Source organism: Rhinatrema bivittatum, chromosome 11 (genome assembly GCF_901001135.1).
Source record: "Rhinatrema bivittatum chromosome 11, aRhiBiv1.1, whole genome shotgun sequence".
Lineage (NCBI taxonomy): Eukaryota > Metazoa > Chordata > Amphibia > Gymnophiona > Rhinatrematidae > Rhinatrema > Rhinatrema bivittatum.
The window spans coordinates 85963769-85987823 of NC_042625.1; the positions used below are offsets into that span (position 1 = coordinate 85963769).

The following is a 24055-nucleotide window of genomic DNA, read 5'->3' on the forward strand; positions in this document are numbered from 1 at the left end:
CCCCCCCGAGAGCGGCGACGCAAGGAGCAGCTTCCCCCCTGTCAGCGGCGCCCCCCCCCGAGAGCGGCGATACAAGGAACAGAGAGCCGGAACAAAAAAAAACAGACAAAACTTTTTTTTTTTTTTTTTTTTACAAAAAACAAGGCCTGTCGCTGTCCGCGGTCCTGGAGCCCTAGTCCAGCAGGGGTGAGTGAACCGGGCTCCCCGGTGTCACCCCTGACACTGCTAAATGGCAAAACTGGGTCCTCGACCCTAGCAGTGGCCTCAACCGGGGGGGGGGTAGTCCCCTCAGGACCTCTCAACCCCCCTGGGAGGCAGGGCAAACGGACGTCAGTGACAATTTGGCAACAAATTCCAATTACAAAACCAAAAGCCTAACCTGGCCTAACCCAAAGGAAAGAAAAAACCAACCCTGACGGAGTACCAGAATCAGGGCAGGGAGGAGCTGTGACCGGACCTGCACCATCTACTGGAGACAGAGTAAGACTGAGGGGCTGTGACTGGCACAGGGGCATATATGGCTCCGCCCACAAGTTTTAGTCTGTCTCCATCTACTGGTGCGGAGTCACAACCCAGGTGTCCTGGACTGATCCTGGTACGTACAGGGAACATTTGATTACTTTAAGTTTATCCCTATCCCCAGCTCACAGTAAGTTTGTACCTGAGACATTGGAGCCTGAAATATCTTGCCCACGGTTACAGGGAGTGATTCTCTGCTTCACAGCCTGCTGCTCCAACCAGTAGGCTATGCCATGCTTTGATAAGACTGCTAGAAGAGTAAACTCATTCCAGGCTGCCTTGTACTCAGGAAAGTTTGTTGGCCCCTCCTATATTCTGTGATCTGACTAGCAGAGTTATTCCCTGAATGTTTTATTCCATGCACTGCAGAGCTCTACAGTTATGATGGAACACTTGTTGATTCTGCTGTGTTACGTACTGAACTGTGAATTAAACATGTTGTGTAATGTTAGGCAAAATGTTGTCACTAGAGAAATACCTTCTCCAGTTGTGTAGTCTGCTGTATGAGGGCCCAATGTAGCCAGCAATTGTCATCCCTGGATGTTTCATTGCAGATAGCGTAGAGTAGCATACTTTGAAAATGCAAAGGAACCCGAAGTCCTGTTCCAGGAACCTGTGTATAGATGTGAATCAGGCTCTCTTCATCCATTCCTTCATGTATAATTATACACCATCAGGGAACGAGACTGAAGCCAGTTAACCCTTGCTCAAACTTTAACAGTTCTATGAGTACTCGTGAACTCCGCACCTGCCTAAAGTTTGGGAAATTGCTCAAAAATTACTGGTGGTAGTGATTGGGGCGAAGGGGAGGGGAAGGAACACCACAGGAATACAGAGATTCTCAGAAATCCTTGTCCCTAATAGAAGGGACACCTAGGAGTAAGGCCAGAAGAGCAAGCAGTGCAAGATTAAGAGCATCCATTGCTTCTGCTTTAAAACCAACTACTTTAGAAGGCGTTGTCCAGACACAGGCAAGTGTTTAATGTTGCACAGTTTCTCTCCTGCTTTAGGGTCAAGGAATGAGCTGTTTCACTGAGAGATCAGGAACCCAACTCTGGTCCTACACAACGATGCCTGTGATCCTGCATTTAAAGCACCAGTAATTTAATGTACCTGTAGAAGGGTTGAGTGACTGCTACAGACATCACAGATCCGAGCTGTCAAAGCCCCTCCCAGTTCTTCTTGCATGCTGTTGGAGATGCTGCAGCTAGGTTAGAGCCACAGCCCTCGGTTAACATGCAGTCCTATGGAAGACTTACAAGTACAGGGATGCATAGGAGCCTCAAGTCATTTTTTAATTTATAATGATTTTGCTTTATCGGGTTTGTAGATAGATATCACTGCTTACCTTATGAAGGGAGATGGTCCACACTTACTGCAAAGAGGAGATCTCACCAGTCCCACACTGCAAACATGTACACCTGTTATACAAGATTACAGGTTTTGAGAGGGGATCATAGCAAAGAGTTTAGTGCACTAAGCATCCCCCACCCCACATGCTGCAGGCATGGAGCAGCTACAACCCTAGATTTGCTGGGAAGACTAAATGAATTATTTGGGTTTTTGTCATTGTTACAGGTAGTGTATTTTTCTGAAATGTTGCTGATCAGTTATTAACAAGTGAACAGCGACCGTCAAGGAAAATGTTTAATCTAGGCCTTGTTCTATCCAAGTCAGCTACAGAGTTTAAGCTAACATGGCTTGGATAAGGGCCAGTGAACTATGCCACTAATAGGCAGTAAGTAGACAAACCATTTTCTGTTTAAGACCAACTCACAGGGGTAGTTAACACTACTAGCAGCCTTTATACTAAAAAAACAAAACAAAAAAAAACCTACACCACCTCAGTATAAGGAAGGCCCACAAAGGCAGTAAAGTAAAAACTCACAAAAGGTACAATAGCAGAGGTAGAAAATATGCCTTCACCTGCTGAATTTAAGCTATCACTCTTCAGCTGAGAAGGAAACCCACACTGGGGGGGGGGGGGGGGAACCAAGAGGACATCCCTTTCATTAAAACTTGCTCCAGATCAACATTACTCTACATATTCAGGTACTTAGCACAAGTTACTTACATCCAGCGCGTGCCTGCAAGCTGCCATTATGCCACCTTAAAATAAGTTATTCAAACGTTATTCATGTTATTTCATTCTTTTCTAAACAAATACTTAGAAAGTTTTTAAAAACAGCAATTAATTCAAAACAAGTATGCAGTGCACACACACTATAACAAAGACCAGTTATAACTAGAGTCCACGATGCATTGCATAAGTAAAAAAAAAACAAAAACGTCCTCGGCTTACACTGGCTGGAATGTTTGCTTCCTAGAGGCAATCATCCAAGCAAAAAGAAAAAAAATGCCAAGCGTGAAGGGAAAGAGCAATGAGGTGCCTGCGGGCCAGCGCGAAAACTGTGCTTCCTTGCAATGTTGCCAGCCAGCCACAACGCACAGACCGGCCAGCGACCGTCAAAAGAAACATTTGCTCTCGGCACCCGTTTGACCATGTTAGCTACCAAAGAATCCTCTAACATGGCTTCGATCAGGGCCAGGCTGAGGACGAGCTTCTTCCAGCAGACGAGGAGAGAGAATACAATAAAGCTACAGTAGTTTTTGAAAGAATAAATACAGCCATCAAAAACAAAATGCATAATCAATGGTCTTACATCATGCCACGCTGCCTCACCCCCATGGCCCGCCAAGCTAGAAGGCCGCTCCTAGCCAAAGCGCTTTACTGCGTAGCCCCACGGCACTTCAGCTCGCTCCCATTAATCACTAGAAACAAGGCGAGGCAGGTGCGGCGCACAAAGATAAAGATCTGAGGGAGGATGGCCACGGATTAGAAACCGACCAGGCCACGGCCACCAACTGCACACCCCAACTCCCAGCGACGGAAAAGAACGTACAAAGCCTATCACGACGCTTTTAAAAGACACGTCGTCCGTCGCGCTTTCCGATTGGCTGATCGACTTCAGAGTGTTGCACAGCATGATGGGAATTCGAGTTCATCTATTTTCAAGCTAGGAGGCAAAGCTTTAACTTGTCGTTAATGCTTCTTCTTGCGTGTGGTTTGCTGTTTATCATTCTTGTTCCCTGAAGCCGTTTATATATAGTAATTCATAGTTAATAAATTTACTGAATAAGGAGGAATTCATGGATTTCCAACCGAAACAATTATTCGTTAAACATATGTGCCGTTATTTTCTGTTACATGCATTTTCTTAATAATTATTACAGGAAATGTCAATGTGAATTATGCTGATTGAACGCTTGAGCGCCCGTTTTTAGCGCGCCCATGTTGCATCGGTCCGGGGCATCACATTCAAGTTTTTTTTATTGAGTACATTACTATAAGGAGCATTGAAACAAAGGTTAACAAAAAAATAAAAAATAAACATACAGAACGGTGAACAGTTTGTGGTTCATCGCTCCTCGTTATGAAGGCTAAAAACACTTGCGACACTATAATTGTCGAATTAAATAGAGATTTCACAGCTTTACAAAGAATCTATTAATCTCTTTGCACAGAAGTTAATATTAAAATACCCAATCATTTTTTCAGTTTTAAGATATTTACAATCGGTTACCCCAGATATTGAACAGGAGTTAATATACGAAAGTAAAAGACTTACGCTCAGCACTTTCTTTGCACAGAAGTTGTTCGAACATGATAGGAAAGACTACAAATCCCGTGCTACTTGGCTTTGCCAACACATGCGCAGTAGCTGCGCCAATCCTACTGACTTTTTGGCCAGGAGTCATCGACAAGCCCTTGCTCATGTTTAGGGCTCTGTCTTTAGGTGGATGGCTGGGGGTGCCCGGAAATCCAGCCGGCACCGGCATTGTCGAGGATGCGGCTGGGGACGACGAAGGTGCCGGTAGCAGTGGAAACCAAACTCCTGCAGAAAACGGAGAAGCAGCTTGCAGGATCCATGGAGAGCAGGCGCCAGGGATCGGAAGTAAGTGCCGGTCACTCTCTCTCTCTGTTCCCCGCCCACCAGTTATTGCACGGCCACCTAAAGTGCCATCATGCCCCTCTATACCGCTACTTTCTCCGGGCTGATCGCGCAGGCAGGTTGTCTGTGCGATCAACAAGGACAGGAAATGTATCTTAATCTGACTCTGCCTGGAAACGGTTACATACAGAGAGGCACAACAAGGTGGCAAGGCTCATCCACACGGGGGGGGGGGGGATAACGGTGTTTTAACCTCGCTCGCTATATAAAAGTAAACATTGTGATTACAAACACAAGTATAGAGAATGAAGAAGTTGTGATCATCTTGAACCGATAAAAAGCAGGATGCAAGAAAACCGGACTGTGACAAAGGAGAAGAGGCACAAGAACGACACTGCTAATAGGAGCGTCGTTACCAAAGGACTATTCACTCTGGGGAGAGAAGAACCTCAAATACCAAATGATGCAATTGGAGATAGAGAAAATGTAGCAGAAAGATACAAAAATTAATCGTAATTGTATTGGGTGCCACTGACTTAATTAAAAAGAAATTGATTTGTTGCTTGCACATATTAGAACATAAGACGTTGCCATACTGGGTCAGATCGAGGGTCCATCAAGCCCAGCATCCTGTTTCCAACAGTGGCCAATCCAGGCTACAAGTACTAAACACTAAGTAGATCCCAGGCTACTGATGCCAGTAACAGCAGTGGCTATTCCCTAAGTCAACTTGTTTAATAGTTTATGGACTTCTCCAGGAATTTGTCCAAACCTTTTTATTTTATTTTTTTAAAACCTAGCTAAGCTAACTACCTTAACCACATCCATTGGCAACATTGTTGAGTGAAAAATAATTTTTTCCCATTAGTTTTAAAGGTGCTACTTGCTAACTTCATGGAGTGCCCCCTAGGCCTTCTATTATGTGAAAAAGTAAATAACTGGTTCACATTTACCTGTTCTAATCCTCTCATGATTTTAAAGACCTCTATCATATCCACTCTCAGCCTTCCCTTCTCCAAGCTGAACAGCCCTAACCTCTTTAGCCTTTTCTCATAGGGGAGCCGTTCCATCCCTTTAGTTGGTGACCAGAATTGCACATGGTATTCAAGGTCCTGTCTCACCATGGAGCGATACAGAGGCATTATGACATTCACAATTTTAGTCACCATTCCCTTCCTAATAATTCCTAACATTGTTTGCCTTTTTGACAGCCACAACACACTGAGCTGACAATTTCAATGTATTGTCCACTATGACACCCAGATCTTTTTCCTGGCTGGTAACCTCTAACATGAAACATAACATCGTGTAAATACAGCATGGGTTATTTTTACCCATCACCGGAATATAATTTGTCCACATTAAGTTTCATCTGCCTTTTGTGTGCCCAATCTTCCAAAGTCCAGGGAGGGGGCACATACTTAATTTTACAAAGCTCTGCCACAATCAACAAGATTTCCAAGAAGAATGAATTCCAGCTTTTCTGACGAGAAGTGTAATTGGCCAGTGACATTAATTTTCAATGGCGCTTGTGAGGGAGTCCCAGCTCTCTGGCCCAGTTCTCAAGGTCCTAACCCAGCAAAGGATCCTGGGTCCAGGGAAGATCCCTTCAGCCTAGCATAAGCAGGCAGGGCCCAGAAGGGTTAGACAGGCCCCCGGGGAGCAGGCAGAGAGCCAGCCTATGCAAAGACCTGCTATGTTTGAGAGCTGTGTGTTACCTGAACTTAAGGTGAGCTGCATTGTTTGATTTTTGGCTTTCTCACTGTAAATAAACTGCACCTAAGGAAACAGCCAGGATCTGCCTCCTTATTCCTCCTGGCTGTTTCCTAAGCCACAACTGGCCATGTTATCACAGTGCTTCCATGGTGTGAAGCCTGGTTTTCTGTATATAACCAGCTCTCGGATGATACTCCCGGTGGGTACACAGATAAAAGGCCACGCAGAAACCCCATTCACCCGGGTACTTATATGTGCATACTAAACAGGCATTCTAGAGGAAAGTTGGAACAGGTCTGGATTTATGTGCGTATTTGCAGTTTTTCATGAGTGGGCACTGGGTGCCGTGGGGCGAGTGGTGCATTCTGAGCACTCCAGGGCATTTGTCAGGGTGCATAGAAAGGCTTTGAAAATTCAGGCTAAAATCTGGGGGTAAAAAATACCCCAGACTTTTTTGCCTATAAGGGCTGCTTTGAAAAGGACTCTTCCCATCTCCAAACAGCGATCTGTCTTGTTTCAAGCAGCTGTGGCGATTCTGTGGTTAATTTTTTAATATACTGCCTCAGCATGAGCAGTACACGGAGAATTCTCGGAGCAGTATTTTGCTGCATAATTGGTCGTCTGTTACTTTGATTAGTCTCTGGCTCTGTCATATCTTGCAGCGATTCAGGAATGGGAAATGCCATTTAAAATATATACAAAAAGCCCAGTAAATTGATTTTTTCCCCTCTCTTTCTCCAATAGATTATTTACTTACTGTTGTTACTTCCGCTTCGAAAAAGGTGTCGGAGGGTATGTGGGTCACAGCCCACACCATAAAGAAGTCCATGTTAGAAGAGCGACCCATAGCTGGAATTATGGACAAGGTGAGAATTGTCCTGCTGGATGGGTGCAGAGGGTGTCCAGTAAAGGCCAGCATGTGAGTGAGCTGCAGGGAATACAGAGATTACCTCTTTAACTGAGACAAATTGGAAAGTTCAGGTGGAGTTTTGGATTGGGATTTTAGATTTATAATTATTCGCTTTTCCAAACTGAGCCCAAGGCAAGTTTGTTTATTTATTTATTTATTTATTTAACGCTTTTTATATACCGGCATTCGTAGGACACTTCATGTCGGTTTACAGGTAACTGAGAAAGGAAATTACAATGAACGATTGATAGAGGGCTAACTAGATAATATACGAAGTTATGAGTTCAGGTCCATTTGGTAGGGATTAGGTGCAAAACAAGAACATAAGAAATTGCCATGCTGGGTCAGACCAAGGGTCCATCAAGCTCAGCATCCTGTTTCCAACAGAGGCCAAAACCAGGCCACAAGAACCTGGCAAGTACCCAAACACTAAGAAGATCCCATGCTACTGATGCAATTAATAGCAGTGGCTATTCCCTAAGTAAACTTGATTAATAGCCATTAATGGACTTCTCCTCCAAGAACTTATCCAAACCTTTTTTAAACCCAGCTGCACTAACGTCCCTAACCGCATCCTCTGGCAAGAAATTCCAGAGCTTAATAGCAGAAAATCTCTCTTAAAGAAAAGGAGGGGCAACTCAGGAGAGCCACAGGTGCAGTGCAGGTAGCAGCCGTGCAAACCTCGTGTCTCCTGCCCCATCTCAGACCAGGGGCAACAGCTGTGCCAACTTCCCCCACACTGAGGATAAAGGAGAGGCGAAGGCTGTCTCTGAATTTCAGTTTTTGTTTTGCAGACCATACTTGGGGACTTCAAGAAGGAGCAAGAGAAGTTTGTGAGCGAGCAGAGGTCAAAGAGTGCAGGTGCGTAAGTGCAGATGGGATAGCGCCTTTATTCTGTGCGCACTGAGGGGACCTCCAGAGCACCTCGGCTCGCTGCCCAGACTTCTTGGGAGTTTGTTCGTAGATGGAAGCAAAGCCTGCCCTTGATCCCGAGGAGAAGGGGCCAGCAGCAGTGCAGGCTTCCCTGCTAGGACTTTTCCCGAAGGGCAATTGGAAGAGAGACTGGTGGTAGTGGTCTTGTCTCAAGGCCCATACGCTCGTGTGCCTGAAACTTGCAAGTTAGGTGGCTGCTTGCAAGGTGTGACTGGGACACTAAAGTCTGGTCAGTGACTTGTAACTAGAGCAATGGTAACATCCACGAAAATTCACCGATTGGCTCCAAACTTGGGAGGAGGGAAGGCCGACCCGATTATAGGTGAAGCCATTTTTGACTAGCTCAGTTGAAAATCCCTGCCCCCACAGGGTTCTTGCCTCCCTTCTTGTTTTCCTATAGTGCAGATGTGGCTGAGTCGGCACTTAACGCCAGTCATCCCTGTTTGTTTGTTTGTTTGTTTTTTTTCCCTGTCCCCTCTCTCCATGTCTGGGTGTTGGCGGTGAGGCGCTCGCAGCCCCATCATGGTGCCATGGCAGAATACTGCAGAGTTTTGCCATTGCCTTTCTGCCGGCTCCTGCTCTTCCCTGGTGGTCCTTCTGTGTGGCAGCCCACGGCACTGCCGATGAGTCTCCAGGCCCGTCCTAGCAACCGAACGTAGTACAATAGCGGCAAGACCTTTGAGGGTTGCTGTAGGACATGAGCTGTGATGCACTGTTAAGCCTCATGCCACTCCTTGGCATTCTCCAGAAGAAAGCGAGGTGAGAACGACAGGCTTATTTCTGTGTTGTCTCCCCTGCAGGGTGCACGGAGGCTCCCTGGGTTGGATACCAGGAAGAGGAGATCATAAGGCAGCAGATACTGGCGCTGTCCAAGGCAAGTGCAGGGCCCAAGCTGTTTTAACGTCTGCCGACGCGTTCGGTGCCCGGGCCTCTGCCGCTGGTAACTTGGGCATTTGTTTCGGACCAGCAGGTGACCCGGTCCTTGTTTCCCCCCCCCCCCCCCCCTCCAGGAACGGCGGAACCTGCTGCGGGCCCCCCCAGCTGGCGTCCCCTTCCGCTTCGAGTTTGAGCGGTGGGCTCCTGTCGCCGTGCTGATGCTGCAGGAAGACCCAGCGCTGAACAAGATGCGTTATGAGCTCGTACCAAAACGGTGAGGAGGAAGCGCCTGCGTATTGACGTGCTTCAGTCAGGGAAGAGTTTAAGGCTTCCATCATACCACAGTTGGAGCCATTCCAGCTCTTGCTATAAACGTAGTCGGCCATCCTTGAGCAGCTAAGAAACCTGGGTGGGGGGGAGGGGAGAAGACCCAACAGTGACACCTACTGGCCAGACAAGGTGCATGTGTACCAGGTTCAAGAGGGAGTTCAGGCCGAGGACCATAACTATGACGGCTGGCCTAGATGGAAAGGGTTAAAAATAGGGGGGAGAAGCCCTAGGTAACTGAGGCATGATGAGGGCTTAGGGTGTCGTAGCTCAGTCAAGGCCACTTCTGGCTGAGCTGGAAGCTCAGAGGAAGAGGAGGGAAGTTGTCGAGCCACAAGAAGAGAAGTCATAATGCCACTGCTGCTTTCCTCCCTTGCAGCATTACAGAAGAGGTATTCTGGAGAAACTATTTCTACCGTGTGTCACTGATCAAACAGTCTGCCCAGCTGGCCTCGCTGGCAGCCCAGCAAGCTGAAAGCCAGGAAGGCAAGGTCAAGGGGTCAAAGGACAGTGTGGAGGTCCCAGGTGAAATACAGAGCGTGTTCTCGCCTTCTGTGTGTTTTGTTTTTTTGGTTTTTTTTTTTAATTTCATGTTTTTCTTGTAGTTTTTAACCCTTTGCATTTTCTGTGCCTCGGTTATTGGTGCTGGTGCATTTAGCTAGTCCCAAAGTCTAAAACCAGGGGCCTTCCACCCAGTCCTCGGGGCACACCCAGCCAGTCAGCTTTCAGGATCTCCCCCGTGAATATGCAGGAGATTAGGTTTTCATTTGTTGTCTCCACTGAATGCAAATCTAGCTCCTGCATATTCATGATGGAGATCTTGAGAACCTGACTGGCTAGGTGTGTCCTGGGAGCTGGGTTGAGAATAATTGGCCTAGGTCGCATGCCCTAAAGAGTTAAACCTCTAGTTCTCGCTTGGTAGGACTGGCCTAAAGGATCAGGCCCTGTGTGCGTCCATGCTCTCCCTCCTAACAGGCCGATACAGTAAAATTCGCGGGCAAGTGCCCGCTCTCCTGTGCGCGCGATTCACTAAAAAAAATATTCAAATTAGGGCCCGCGGTAAAAAGAGGCGCTAGGGACACTAGCATATCCCTAACTCCTCTTTTTTGATAGGAGCGGTGGCTGTCAGCGAGTTTGACAGCAGACGCTCAATTTTGCCGGCATCGGTTCTCAAACCCCCCGACGGCCACGGGTTCGGAAACCGGAATCCGGCAAAATTGAGCGTCCGGTTTTCAAGCTGCGGGCCGATTTTAATTTATTTTATTTTATTTTTTTAAATTATTTTTAACTTTTGGGACCTCCGACTTGATATCGCCATGATATTAAGTCGGAGGGTGCACAGAAAAGCAGTTTTTACTTACTGAATCGCGCGGGAATAACTAATAGGGCCATCAACATGCATTTGCATGTTGCGGGCGCTATTAGTTTCGGGGGGGTTGGACGCACGTTTTCGACGCGCTATTACCCCTTACTGAATAAGGGGTAAAGCTAGCGCGTCAAAAACGCCTGTATGTTAGCAAATCGACCCCTCACTGATTTATGGTCCTGTTCATTCAGAGCAGAAGGGTCGGGCGTAGCTACACTCGGGTTTCTAGTTGTATGCAGATGTACTGAATTGATTTCAGTTAAATCTACACATAGCTCAGATTTTTCACTCTTACTCAGCATACTGTACTGTGGCCAATTGCACGATATAGGCTGAATAGTGCCCAGAGAATACAATAAATACTCAGGGAGCAGCAGCAGCACTAGCAAAACAAATCTCCTAGTAGAGTATGCTCCATTATTATCTTGTTTCCTTAATTTCTTCCTGTTTTGTTGTTAGACAGCTCCTCCTTGCCCTACCTGCTGGTGTGCTGATCCTGTACAGTATGATTATAGCATGGACTAGAGAGACTCCAAGCAAAACAGAAATTAAAAAAAAAAAAAAATCACATGCATCCCAGATATGTCTGACACACATCTGTATTTCATGCTCTTCTTTTATTTTTTTTGTCCAGATTTCTGAAATGTGTAAACCAGAGAGAAGCCAGGTGATTGTGTGTCTGTGTATAAAAAGAGGTAGCCTGGCTGGATTCCTGGCCTGATGTCAGGGTCTCGCTGACCAATCGCTATGAGCACTGGATGGCTGCTCATGCTGATTGGGCGGTGACCCGTGCACACTCGCAGAGGAATTCCTCTAACTCGCAGATAAAGTTCTGACAGGCCCCACAATAAATCAGCTTTCTGTTCTATAAGGACTGATTGATTCCTCTTGAGTGTCCCCTTATCACCAGTTATGGGAACAGGTTACAGAGGAAACAACTTTTAGGTAATTTTCTTTTAATAATTTTCTTTTCCTTTGTTTAATCTTGAAAACGGCTGCACACAAAGCCGAATTTTTAAAGCTCGGCGCATGCCAAAACTGGGCGATACCCACACCGGTCTGGTCAGCGCGTGCCGAGTGGATTTTAAGTTGCCCGGATCCGCACGTATCTCCCGTTGCATGCAGAAATGGAAAGTTCCAAAAAAGGGGCGAGACACGGGCATGACTGGATTTTGCCTTGAAATTTGCCCGTAAATATTTGCGCATGCCGGGGTCCCTGCCACATAACTTTACTTCTGCTATGCATGGCATGTAAGTTGTAAAACCAAAGAAAACTAAACAGGGTCAGGGCTAACGCGGGGGAGGGGGGTTTGGAAGTCCTATCCCTTAACTGGTCGAACTGGAAACTGGGCAATGAGGTCTGCGCGTGTCTTGTAAAATTCTCCCATTTACGCGGTAGAAGCAGGATTTGTGTGCACAGGTGCACGTCTGCTTAAAATTGCACGCACATGTGCATGTGGTCAGGCTATTTTATAACACGCGTGCGTATGTTATAAAATGATCACATCCCTGGGTGCTAGGCCAATGAACGCACACACAAGTGAGTCTGCGTGCCTGTTATGAACACTGGGACAGTAATGTTTAATGTGATTTTTATTTGGAAGAGGGTTTAGTGGTGTTGGAAAATATTTGGGTGTCAGAAAGAGGGAATGTTCTTTTAGCCAGTCGAGTGATGTGAATCTTTAGTGATTCGCTCCTCACCTCAGCACATGTCATGCAGAATCTAACTGCTTAAAACACACACCCACACACACAGCCTCCCTGTCTCATTGGTGAGGAATCAGGACATTTTTCTAGAAATTGGATAAAAAATAATTAGAGATCAGCAAGGAGGAGTATGGCAGAGTCACAAACACCTAGCACACAACCCCAGGAGATAGTGATCCATTTCCATCCGCCTGCCCAGTACTATAGCATTCCGATGTAGGTACTAAGTCTGTGTGGTTTTTGCTGTAAATGTATCTACATACCCTTTACTTCGTGTTTGTTCTCGGTAAGTTGACACTTTCATAAACTGAACCAGAAAACAATTCTCTCCTTCCAGGTCCCATCTTGTCAGGAATGGCTCTCGGGATAGTCAAGCCCACGGACAATGGCATGCAGGTTTGATTTGATCACTTTACCTGTTACTGCCATGCATTGGGACAGAAGCAAAGGCAGGGGGAGGGCTAGTGAGGAGCCCAGCTCTTTGTAGGTTAAGTTTATTATATTTCTCTCCTAATGTGCCTTTCACCATCAGACAGTTGATGGTGTAAATAGGCCATTCCTAGCTGATTCACAGGGGGGGTGGGGGCGGTGCATGGATTCTCACAAGCAGCCTCCTGGTCTTCATCTGTTAAAGCTATATTTCATTGTAAGGAAAATAGTGACACAGAACTATTTCTAAATAAATAAATAACTTCTTCCTTGAGGTGTGGTTCTAGGGCCAAGCTGGGCTGGCACAGTGCAGGTAGGGTTGCCAACTGCCTGGTTTTGGACCCGACAGCCAGGTTTTCAGATGTGTGTGAGTTGGCTGCGGAAAGGGAACGCAGCCAGCTGAGGCTTTTGGCTGGAAGGGCGAGTGGGGGGGGGGGGGGGGGGGGGGGTTGTCTCATGATGGGGCCTATACTTGGGCCCAGAGGAGGGGGGGATGAAAAACTGCGGACCCCTCCACAATAGAGTGGACACCTAGCCTGGATGCCCTTGAGCACTGCGGCGGCAGGCGCGGGGTTTCTTATGCCCATCCGCTGCACCAGCATGCATGGCGGCACCCGTGTAGATCAGTCCTCTAACAGGAGGTAAACAACTTTTGTGGTTCCGGCCAAGACCAGCCAACGGCATGCCGCGGAGGACTCCAAAATCTCCATTTCCGTAGCGGGCTTGTGGACAAGGGGTTCTTCCAGGTAGTCCCCCCTTGGGGATACATGAGGCCCTGTCTTCCAAAGGACGAGACAGGGTGCCTGAGGTGATCCAGTGCTTCTTGGCCAGCCCAGAAGAAATCCAGCAACCTTCTCTGGGTCCAGGCAAGAAACTCCACGGGGGGAGGGGCTCAGGGTGGTCAGCCTGTGCCACAGCATGCTGGACACCAGCTGATTTGCCACTAACATCCTTCCGCGGTATGACACCAGTCATTGTAGTCTCACCCACAACTCAGACGAGCCCCCCTGATCTGGCTGTTTGATGCTCCGGCCGGCAGTTCTCCCATCGGTGGCATATGCCCATCCCCCACCCCTGCATTTCTGTGAAGGACTATTTCTTTGCGAAGCCTAACCCTTCAGCTTCAATCATTATTCCTTGTCAGATAACTTTTCCATTATTCATTGTCTGAATCATAATGATATTCTAGTTCCTGTGTCGTGGAGAGGTCTCCATTCAAGACGTTTTAAATGCCTTTATCTCCCGTCTGCAGGCTTCCAGCAGCCCCACCACCAGTGAGTTTGTGAGCGATGCGTATAACCTGTCTGGCCTGAGCACAGAGGATATCGCTTTGGGAATGGACCAGCTGGGTGTGAGCAGGCGAGAAGTCGCTGTGCTTCCAGAGGATGGTGGGTAATTCAGGGGGAGAGGGGAGCAGAAGAAAGCCTGGACTTCAGTATGGATGTACAAAGAGTCATCCGGACACATCGCATGTCACATTGCCTTGTGCTCCTTGGCAGAGTGGTACAGGGGCACAAAGCTGTACCCTTGTGCACTCTTCACTGTGTAGCCTTCAACAAGTCACTTGTGCCTAGGCTGAAAGCCCTTTAGGGCAGCGGTGAGCAAGTCTGGCCCTAGAGCGCCACAGGGGTCTGGTTTTCAGGACATCCAGAGCGAATATGCATAAGGTTTCTTTGCATACAATGGAGGCAGTGCATGGAAATATATCTTACGCATATTCATTGAGGGGATCCTGAAAATCCAACCCTTTTGTGGTATTCCAGGACTGGAGTTGCATATCCCTGCTTTATAGTAAGAATATTCTTGTGAATTATCTTGTACTGCACTGTGCATCATATAAATAGTAAACATTTTCAAGACTTTTTTTTTATTGCTATTTACATAGTTACAACTGCATAGCATGTCTGACTGACTGCAAAATATCAAAGCAGGTCTAGCATCTCCCTTTAGTTCCTCTCCGCCTCTAGACTAACCCCTCTCATCTGTATGACTCGGAGACAGGCGTGAGGGTTTTTTTTTTTAAAGTTTTTAAATGCCTTAGCTGTGGTTTCCCAGACTAGTAATCTAGTTTGGGTTTTTTTTTTTCCATTAAGCCAGCACAACTACAATTCCCACCGTCCTTTTTGAGATTAAAGTTTTAGTAACAAGGACTCCCTGAAGTTTCCACCTGAAATAAAATTAATTTTCCATCATGCTACATCTAAAAGCATGCATCTTTAATCATTCATTAGCCAAATAAGGATGGTATTATTACTAAATGCACTAATTTAATTTTATTTCAGTGAAAAATTGCAGTGACCCTCTAAATTTTCTGGGAATTTCAGAAAATGTGTTTATACTGTTACAGCATGAAGTCTGGTATTTGTCCTGTGTGGACGCAGTACTAGGAGTTGGGGTGCAAGACCCGGTCCATTTGCTTTCTTTTGCTCTTTCTGGCTGCAGAGGAGGACATTCCGGAATGGGAGAAGGAGCTGCAGCGAGAGCTGCAGGCATTTGAAATGCTGGAGGGGCAGGAGAAGGCAAGCGAGGCCTGGGAGAAGGAGATTGAGGGCATGCTCCAGGAAGACTATTAGCGGGTGAGGTGGACAGCGTGTGGGAGACTCTCGCCTGACCCTCTGGACTCAGGTGTACGTAGGCAGAGCACCGCCGCCGGGAAGGCGTGTACAGAGGAGCTGCTTTCGCCTGTGACCTTCACAAGAAGAGTCCTGACCTCCAGGGATGAGCAATCCAGGGTGCCTGCTGGCTACAGCTTGGCTTATATAGTGAGAGGAAGAAATGCTCTCCCACCATGGACTATACAAACTGTAGACCTATAGACATAAAAGTAATGCTGTACGCACATAATACTGTGAGAACAAGCAACTTATATTGTAAGTCCATCTATTTGTATCACCTTCCTTGGCGACTGGGGATTCCTGCTCCTATCCTCTCCCCAAGCCTTTCCCCCTCAAGCTCACTTCTTTCCCTCGTAGTTAAGCAGTAAAAGCCATTGAAGACGCTGTAGGATAGTCTCACACGTAGTGCTGTTTGAGAGGGTGAGCATGCTGGGGTTTCAGAGAACAGTGGTGTGTGCGTGCAATTATACACACATACATAAAAAAAAAAACCCAGGCCCCTGCTAACCCCAGCTGCGTGGGTAATACCAAAACTTTTCAAAGCATGTACTGTACTTGTACCACCCTGAATCCAGCAGCCAGTGCAGCTGGGTTATTGGGCATGTGCAGTGTGCCTTGTCCGGCCGGAGGAACCCGGGACCTGCAGGCCTTATCCTTAAACCAACCTGCGAATGATCCAAAAATGGGGGTGACATACATGGAGCTTTCCAGGCCCTCCCACCCCTATCTGGAGCAGGGCCAGCTCTTGCACGTCAGCTTCGAGGTTGCTGAATTTCCCAGGCTCGCCTGCTGTAAGGCAGAACGCTGGGTAAAGTTCAGCGCCGCGCGACCTCCTTGCACCTGGCCAGTCTTTTGCAGCACGGTCTGTGCTTTCTGCATCACCCGCTGTTCACCGTGGCAGATGCTGAACAGCTGTGGCAGAAGAGGAGCAGTGAAACCGAGAGACTGGGCACTTCTTCCAGAGCAAATCAGTTTGTTCTGTGGTGCTCAGCTTGTGAGCTGCAGGGGCCAGGGCTCCCCAACCATTGTGAGCCTTGCACTGTGAGTGGTGATAGCACGGTCTACGATAAAAGCAGTTTCACAGGCTTAAAGTAGGCGCTGGCTTCACTGCAGTTATTCTATTTATTTATGTTTTTTTATTTATTTTTTATTTTTATTTTATGTTATTTTTATGCTAAGATTCAGCTCATGACTTTTCGGTGGTAGCGGGAGGCAAGTTACGTGCAGGTACTGTAAGTTGTCTCCCTGTCCTGAAGCCTTACGCTCTAATGGGCTCATTTACTAAGGCAGGGTATTTTAGGGTGAGAGGTGACAAATACCGGGAGGGCATGCCTGTGCTATTTTTCCCCTCCCATGAAAATGTCGGGGCGGCTCCCAGTGCTATTTTTCTCTCATGGGGGGGGGGGGGGGGGGGGTGGAAACTGCAGCAAAAAGAGGATACAGAGTGTGATAATGGGTCACTGTTTTAAAGTGCCATGCAGTCCAGAAACGCCCCCCTCTCAATGTGCTAAAATCTCCCCTGCCCATCTGTATATCCTGCCACCTCTATAAGGCAACACAAAATTTTAAAAACATTTAAAATATAGAAGCATATGCTGGGTGGTGAGGCCCGAATTCTATCCATCTGGTCCAGAAGCGTAAATGTCAGTTTTTCCAGGAGCGCTATCTCAGCCATTTTGCTTTTCCATTCTCACAGGACGGGAGTATATTTCCATCGGTACGCAATTGTCAACCGCGCCACATGCAGACGATAACCAGCTAGCTTCCAATATTTATTTTATTTATTTAAAATCTTTTCTGTACCATCGCAACGGTTTACATGTTGGCACATAAAATTAAGGTGACTGAGTGCGTACTCTAGTACAGTCTAACAGGTGCCGCAAAAGGTTCGGTTACAAAATATTAAAAGGACAAGCAATCAATTGAAAAGTGAAGTAGGTCCCGCCCAGATGTGCCTTTACGGTTCTATTCACTGGTAAAATTCTTATTCTCTATATTTTACAATTATGTTTGTGTGATACAGCGTTGCACATTCTGAGAGTAGTGCAGTGTGTTGCTGCTCTTCTGCCTATTCCTGTATTTTTTTTATTTTCCGGTCTCTTTATAGTAGGCTTGTTTAAAAAGCCATGTTTTTTAAACTTTTCTTAAAGGTTTTGAGATCGTTTTGTAATCTGATCTCTACCGGCATTGCGTTCCAGCGGGTGGGGCCTGCTAAGGATAGCGCCCTCTCTCTTTTGCTATAATATGGAAAAACAGAATTTATCTCTTACTGATTCTATGAACAAGATGCAACTAGCAGTAGCTGCTAACATAAAAGATTGTTTATATCTACATTCTGAAAGCGAATTCTTTGAAAACATTTTGAGAGCTAAAACTCTCTAGCGGGCCGATGCAGTAAAGTGCGCTCGGGCTGAGCGCACTGTTAGCCCCCGTAAGGAGGCGTTTATTTTCTGTAATTTGCGGGAATGACTAATAGGCCCATCAATATGCATTTACATGTTGCGGGTAAAAATAGCGCGTGGAAAACGCGCGGCCAATCCGGGACTAACCGTGCTCTCAGCCTGAGCGCACTTTACTGCATCGGCCTGCTGGATGTGGAGTTGAATATTTTCTCATATCAAGCACTGCTAAAATTGTTTGCTGCCAAACAAGGGTCACGATCTCACCTCTTAGCTTTTATTTTGCAACATGAAGTGATATCACATTTTTGAGAATTTAGCAACAAAATGGCAGGGAAACATAGAGGAGGTATTGGATGCCATAATGCTTATAGATTGCCATGATTTGGTGTATAAAATGTCTAATATTGTTGGATTAAGGGAATTACAGCTGAGAATATTTCATCACACCATTTTTTCGCCTCAGATAGACAATCGTGCTTGCCCAAACTGTGGTAACTTGCAGGCTACGTTGATGCATTGCTTATGGAGTTGTTCTAATATCCAGGGGCTGTGGGAAGATGTGAGAAAAATAAGTACTATGGACTTGAAGTACAATGGGCTCGTTCCTTCTGTATATTGGGGAATGATTCAGGGGATAAGAGTGTTTAATTCAGATAATATAATGTTTTTACTAAAAGCATGCTTGATAGTAAAGAAATGCACTTTGCTTAATGGGATAAAGCCAACATCTCCTACAATCGCAATGTGGTCCTCATTAATCTCAACATTGTTTCAGGAGGAATAGCCTAGTGGTTAGAGCAGAGGGCTATGAATTAGGAGACCAGGGTTCAAGTTCTGCTGTCGCTCCTTGTGACCTTGGGCAAGTCACTTTACCCTCCATTGCTTCAGGTACAAACTTACAGGCCGATGCAGTACTGTTAACCTGCGGTTGGACATGTGTTTTCGACGCGCTAGCTTGACCCCTTATTTTGTCATCCGGTTTCCGAGCCCATGGCTGTCAGCGGGTCCGAGAACCGACGCCGGCAAAATTGAGCGTCGGCTCTCAAACCCGCTAACAGCCGCCGCTCCTTTTATCGCGGGCCCTAATTAGCATATTTTTGTTTACTGGATTGCTCGCACAGGCCACTGGCCTGTGCGCACGCCGGGAGAGCAAGCGCTCTCTCGCGTTTCTTTCTGTATCGGCCAGTTAGATTGTAAGCCCTCTGGGAATAGGGAAATACCTACAGTACCTGAATGTAAACCTATCGGTATATAAAAAAAATATATACATATGGCTCTTTATATGTTCTCTTGCAAAAAAAAACTTATACTTCAAGGACAGTTGGAGTGGATTTCATCTGCTGTTGCCTGACGGAGTATGCGCTGCCTTCCCACTTATTGATGATTGAGACTACCTGAGGACAGTCAGAAATCGTACAACAGCGAAAGATGTGTTTATGTTTAGCTTATGGATCCTTCTGAAAAATCTAGGCTTTGGTAGAGTTGTGGTCACTGAAAGGTCAACTTAAGGGTTGTGGAATGTGGGTGTATTAGTGCTCATATTCTATTTTATGGTGTGTAACTTTTGTATTCCTCAATAAAGTGATTTGGAAAAAAAAAATGTGGTGTGGAGAGGTCATCAAAACCAAAAAGGTAGTAGGGGGACCCAGCGTGATTTCATAAACCTTCTTTCTGCTTAGAAAGAGAGCTAATACAGAGGGCAATGCAATAATCTGTGGGATAAACCTGCGCACTGAAATTCAGCGCAGAGTTTCGTAACGCAAAGTTAAAACGTTTTTAACTCCTGTGGCAATAAGCTAATGCTATGCGAATGTAGTGGGAGATAAAAAAGTGCCCAGACTGGAAAATATGTGCACAAACCCCCCCATGAAAAGTGTGTTCAGCACAGGGGGAAGTGAGGCCCTCTGTCAGCCTTGATTTATGCACAAATATGCTTTGTGTGCGCAGAGCATGTTTCTCTGTATATGAATCCCGATTACGGGTCCCGGTGCCAGAACTCCAGCTTATGCCATAGACCGACGCTGGAAACTTTCCTTCTGACCAGAATCCGATTACCAGTGCAAAGAAAACCCAAATTATTGCGCATCTCTCTGCATTGGGAGTAACCGCAAATGCCTTCATTTGCATGGGATTTTCATGCGAGGGCGCTAAGCAGGACGCACATTTTTACTTGTGCAAAACTCCTTGTTTCGGGAGTAACATTTGCATGCAAAAAATGTGTGCACAACTGCTGAGTGCACCTTACTGCATCAGCCTGTTAAATAGCAAAAAACCTGTTTGCTGGCAGTGGCAGGTCTGAGTTTGGCTTGTTAACAATTTACCACCACCAGCCCCCCCCCCCCCTCCCCCCTTCCCAGGCTTTCATTGTGAGTCTGAAGTTACTCAGCAATGACTTCAGAGTCTTTCCGCTGATTGCTTCTGCCTACAGATTCCAGTTTCACATGGGCCATGGGGGGGGGGGGGGGGTGGAAACATTTCCTGTAAAGTTTAGAATATTTTCGATTTTCCCTTCTGTGGCTTTCTACTTCTCTTTTCTAGGGTTCAGGCTCATACAGGGCCTCCAAGCCCTGAAGGCAGCAAGCCAGGACAATCTCTGCCCCTAAAGTAATTGAAAATGAGGTGGCAAGAGATGTTAAAGGAGGTGTGAAGTGCTCTGCTATCCCTGGACCCTTTCATTGTTTACAGCTTCTTATCTCCTTTCTCTTCCCTTCCCTCTCTCCCGCCAGTGCATTTCAGACTCCTCCTAACCTTTGCTGAGGCTCTAAATACCAGCCCCTCCCCCAACTCTCTCTCCCCCTCGTTTAGCTTTAAGGCTGAAATGTAATCAAAGAAGGTTGAAAAGATAAAAAGTTGTTTGCCTTCGCCCATGGCCCCTGCTTATCACCCATGTTATAGTAACTGGTGAGTACCAATATCCATGAAATCCAAGGTCCCCTGCGCGCCTGTAGGCAGTGACTCATCTCTGATGAAGCCAGCGCTAACCGGGCAAGGGAAAACATCTTTAACTCTGCCCGGACAGGCGAAAACCCAACCACATCTGGAGAGGCTTAAACTGCTGCATCATAATGAGAGTGTTCAAACGGGCCAGATTAGGAGCCACTGGGGCCCCTAGACACACAAACACGATGCGCCTCTAAATTTAGACACCTAAGTTAGGTGCCTATTTTCAGTCAAATATTTGGCTGAAAATTCACCAAAATTTAGGGTTCTAAATTTAGGCCTACTATTAATTTTCCTAGATTTAGGCTCTTAAAGTAGGTGCCAAGTGCTAAAAATCAGCGCCGAACACCTAGGATGCAAAATTTAGGAGCTTGCCTTTGCACATTTTTAAAAGGGACCATTTAGGAGCCTAACTCCCAAAGTCAGGCACCTAAAACCTGTGAAGATTTGCCTCCAAACCTCTGGAGTTCCCACTCTTATAGATTTACAAGGCGCCTTATTCAATAGGCAAAGTCTTCACCCTCTGGCTGGTACCTTTTTCACATTCTGCTGCCGAGAACATACAAATGCGTTAAAGTAGCAGTTAGTTTCACTGATCTCTGCAAGTTCATCAAGAAACAAAATTATACAAATATTCCAAAAGTAATTAGGAATTATAGAAACAAAAAAAGTCTTGATTGCATAAGTCTTCACAGCCTTTGTCATAGCAAATCCAAATTAGCTCCAATTCAAAAAATTGCCATCAGGCCAATAATAAGATAAAGAGTCCACCTATGTCGTAGCATGAAGGGAGGGGGGATATACTAGTTCTACATATAAAAATGTATTGCTGTTTTGTTCAATGGTATCTGCTGCAGTTTTCTATGGATATTTGTTGCTAACAGCAATAAAAATTACAAATTAAAAAAAACAACCAAAAAGCCAGTAGTTGAGCTGATTTGAATACTCCTGGATGAAGAAGCAAGCTGTTTCTGATGTATGGAGTGAATTTCAAGCAAAGGTCAAAACATGCAGAAGAAGCCAAAAGAACTCCGGGATAAAGTTATACAAATGTACGGATTGGGGGAAGGCTCAAAGAAAATCTCAATGCGTTTGAATATCCCTTGGGGCACTATAAGGTCCATCTTTGCAATATGGAAGGTTTGGCACCACCGGAACATTGCTACGATCAGATGTTCATGTAAAGTCAGTAGCCAAGGTTAAGGAAACTGCTGTGGAAGGTCAATGTGAGGACTATGATTACTTTAAAAGAACTACAGAGTGCTCTGGTTGAGACTGGGGAAAATGTTGACACTTCAGTCATTTCAAGGTTACCCCACAAACATGACCTGTATGGGAGAGTAGTGGGAAGGAGGTCACTGTAGAAGAAAAGCCATATGGGGGTGACATAGCATTTGCGAAGAAACGCTAAGGGGACATTCCACACACGTGGGAGAAGGTTTATGGACTGTTTTGGTCTCAATGGTAAGTGATGCGCATGAAGTAAAACACAACAAATCACCCTGCTAGCTCCATCTCTACAGTAAAGCTTGGTGGTGGCAGCATTATGTTGTGGGGATGCTTTGCAGCAGCGGGGACTGAGACACTTGTGAAGACCGAGGGAAAGATGAATAGGGCAAAGTACAGGCCAGTCCTGGAGGAAAACCCGTTCCAGTCTGGGGAGAAGATTCACCTTTCAGCAGAAGCAACAACGGAATGGCTCAGCCAGAAGAAAGTGAATGTCGTTGAGAGGCCCAGCCCTGAATCCGATGGAAAATCTGTGGCACGGCTTGAGGACGGCAGTCCACAGATAATCCCCAGCCAACCTGAAAGAGCTTGAGCTCTTCTTCCAAGAAGAGTGGGCAAAACTGCGCCCATTCCCACTGTGCAACACTGGTAGGCACTTATCCTGAATGAGTCATGGCTATGGTTGCTGCAGGGGCTTCCGCCAAGTATTGAGTCAAGCGGTGAGTAGACTTATGCAATCAAGACGTATTATTATTATTATTGTTACTATTATTATTAATTACTTTTAGAATATTTCTATAATTGTTCCTTCACAGTGAACGTGTGGAATATTTATTTTATTTATTTATTTAAATTAATTTATATACCGGAGGTTCCTGTATAATATACATATCACCCCGGTTCACAAAGAACAGTAACTATCGCTACAAATAGCGGTTTACATAGAACAGAATAAAAGAAGTTTTACATTGAACAAAAACAAAGTAATAAGTTTTACATTGAAGTCAGCATGTGTAAATTTCTGATTAACAAAGGAAGAAAAAAATAGATCTGAATAACTCGTTGTGGGCTTGAAAAGACTTTTCTTCGTGTTCTTGGCTCTAGGGGAAAGCTTGTTTGAAAAGCCAAGTCTTAAGTTTCCCTTTAAATGTAGAGTGGCATGGTTCTAAACGAAGGTCTGGAGGGAGCGAGTTCCAAAGTGAAGGGCCTGCTGTGGATAATGCACGTTTCCTCAGAACGGATTTCATAGGTTGTGTGATTAGTCTGTTCTGATAGGCGCTTCTGGTTGGTTTCACAGATGTGTGTAATTGAATTTGGAATGTTAGGTTGAGAGGTGCGATGTTGTGTAAGGCCTTATGTATCATCATTAAAGACTTGAACTGGATCCTGTATTTAATTGGAAGCCAGTGGAGATGGTGGAGAATTGGGGTGATATGATCTCTCTTTTTGGCATTTGATAGAATTCTTGCAGAGGCGTTCAGGACCATCTGAAGTGGTTTGATGGTACATGCTGGAAGGCCTAGGAGGAGAGAGTTACAATAATCCAGCTTTGGGAGTATGATGGCTTGTAAAACCATGCGGAAGTCTCTGTATAGGAGGAGAGGTTTGAGTTTCTTTAATGTTTGAAGTATGTTGTGTAGCTCAGTGACGCAAGTTCTACTTAGTTTAAAGTCTTTTGATTTGCATTTTTTAGCAGAATGTGAAACGTGTGCAATAACAGCCTACCTCTAAGGGCAGTGGCCCCTAGGAACGCGCCTGCTGTGCCTACTGGGTAAGCTGGCACTGCAGGCGGCTGTGCCTTACCAGGCAGCGATGCAGCAGCAGCCTGGCACGGAGTCACCAGCCATAGGCTTGCCTGTCCTGAAACTGGTGTTGCTGGTGGACCTGCACTGCTTGCACAGTGGGTGACTGGTGGGGAGTAGTGGAAAGTCTTGCACTCGGGGCCTGAGGAGGAAGGACGAGTGCTGCTTTTGTGGGTCCCCTCCAGTCCTCCCAGGGAGTCAAAGATGGAAGGCGATGAAAAGGAATAAAAGGAGGGAAGCTGAGTATGGTTAGCAGGTGCTTAAAATCTGTACCTATTCCTCTAACTGGGGGGGATTTGCTAACAAGATATCAGTAGGGGAAGAGCTGGGATG

At 46.0% G+C, this 24055-nt stretch overlaps 1 protein-coding gene and 3 non-coding genes across 5 annotated transcripts; 1 reads left to right on the forward strand and 3 right to left on the reverse strand.

Moving 5' to 3' along the window:
- Positions 1-1630: 1630 nt before the first annotated feature.
- Positions 1631-1761, reverse strand: LOC115073580. Its single transcript, XR_003852065.1, has one exon. It is a non-coding gene; the product is annotated as a small nucleolar RNA SNORA44 (small nucleolar RNA).
- A 337-nt stretch (positions 1762-2098) lies between these two features.
- Positions 2099-2236, reverse strand: LOC115073576. The gene has a single exon (XR_003852061.1). It is a non-coding gene; the product is annotated as a small nucleolar RNA SNORA16B/SNORA16A family (small nucleolar RNA).
- A 690-nt stretch (positions 2237-2926) lies between these two features.
- On the reverse strand, positions 2927-3069 carry LOC115073577. The gene has a single exon (XR_003852062.1). It is a non-coding gene; the product is annotated as a small nucleolar RNA SNORA16B/SNORA16A family (small nucleolar RNA).
- Positions 3070-4233: 1164 nt separating this feature from the next.
- Positions 4234-18647, forward strand: LOC115073184 (synapse-associated protein 1-like). 2 transcript variants are annotated; one of them, XM_029571419.1, is made up of 9 exons: positions 4234-4475; positions 6933-7054; positions 7893-7959; positions 8832-8905; positions 9042-9181; positions 9614-9759; positions 12645-12703; positions 13989-14124; positions 15179-18647. In XM_029571419.1, exons 1-9 carry the CDS (start codon positions 4295-4297, stop codon positions 15307-15309), a joined length of 1056 nt encoding a protein of 351 aa, XP_029427279.1. In that variant the 5' UTR covers positions 4234-4294; the 3' UTR covers positions 15310-18647. The 2 variants fall into 2 exon arrangements, with proteins under 2 accessions (XP_029427279.1, XP_029427281.1); XM_029571421.1 differs by lacking the exon at positions 6933-7054.
- Positions 18648-24055: the final 5408 nt, after the last annotated feature.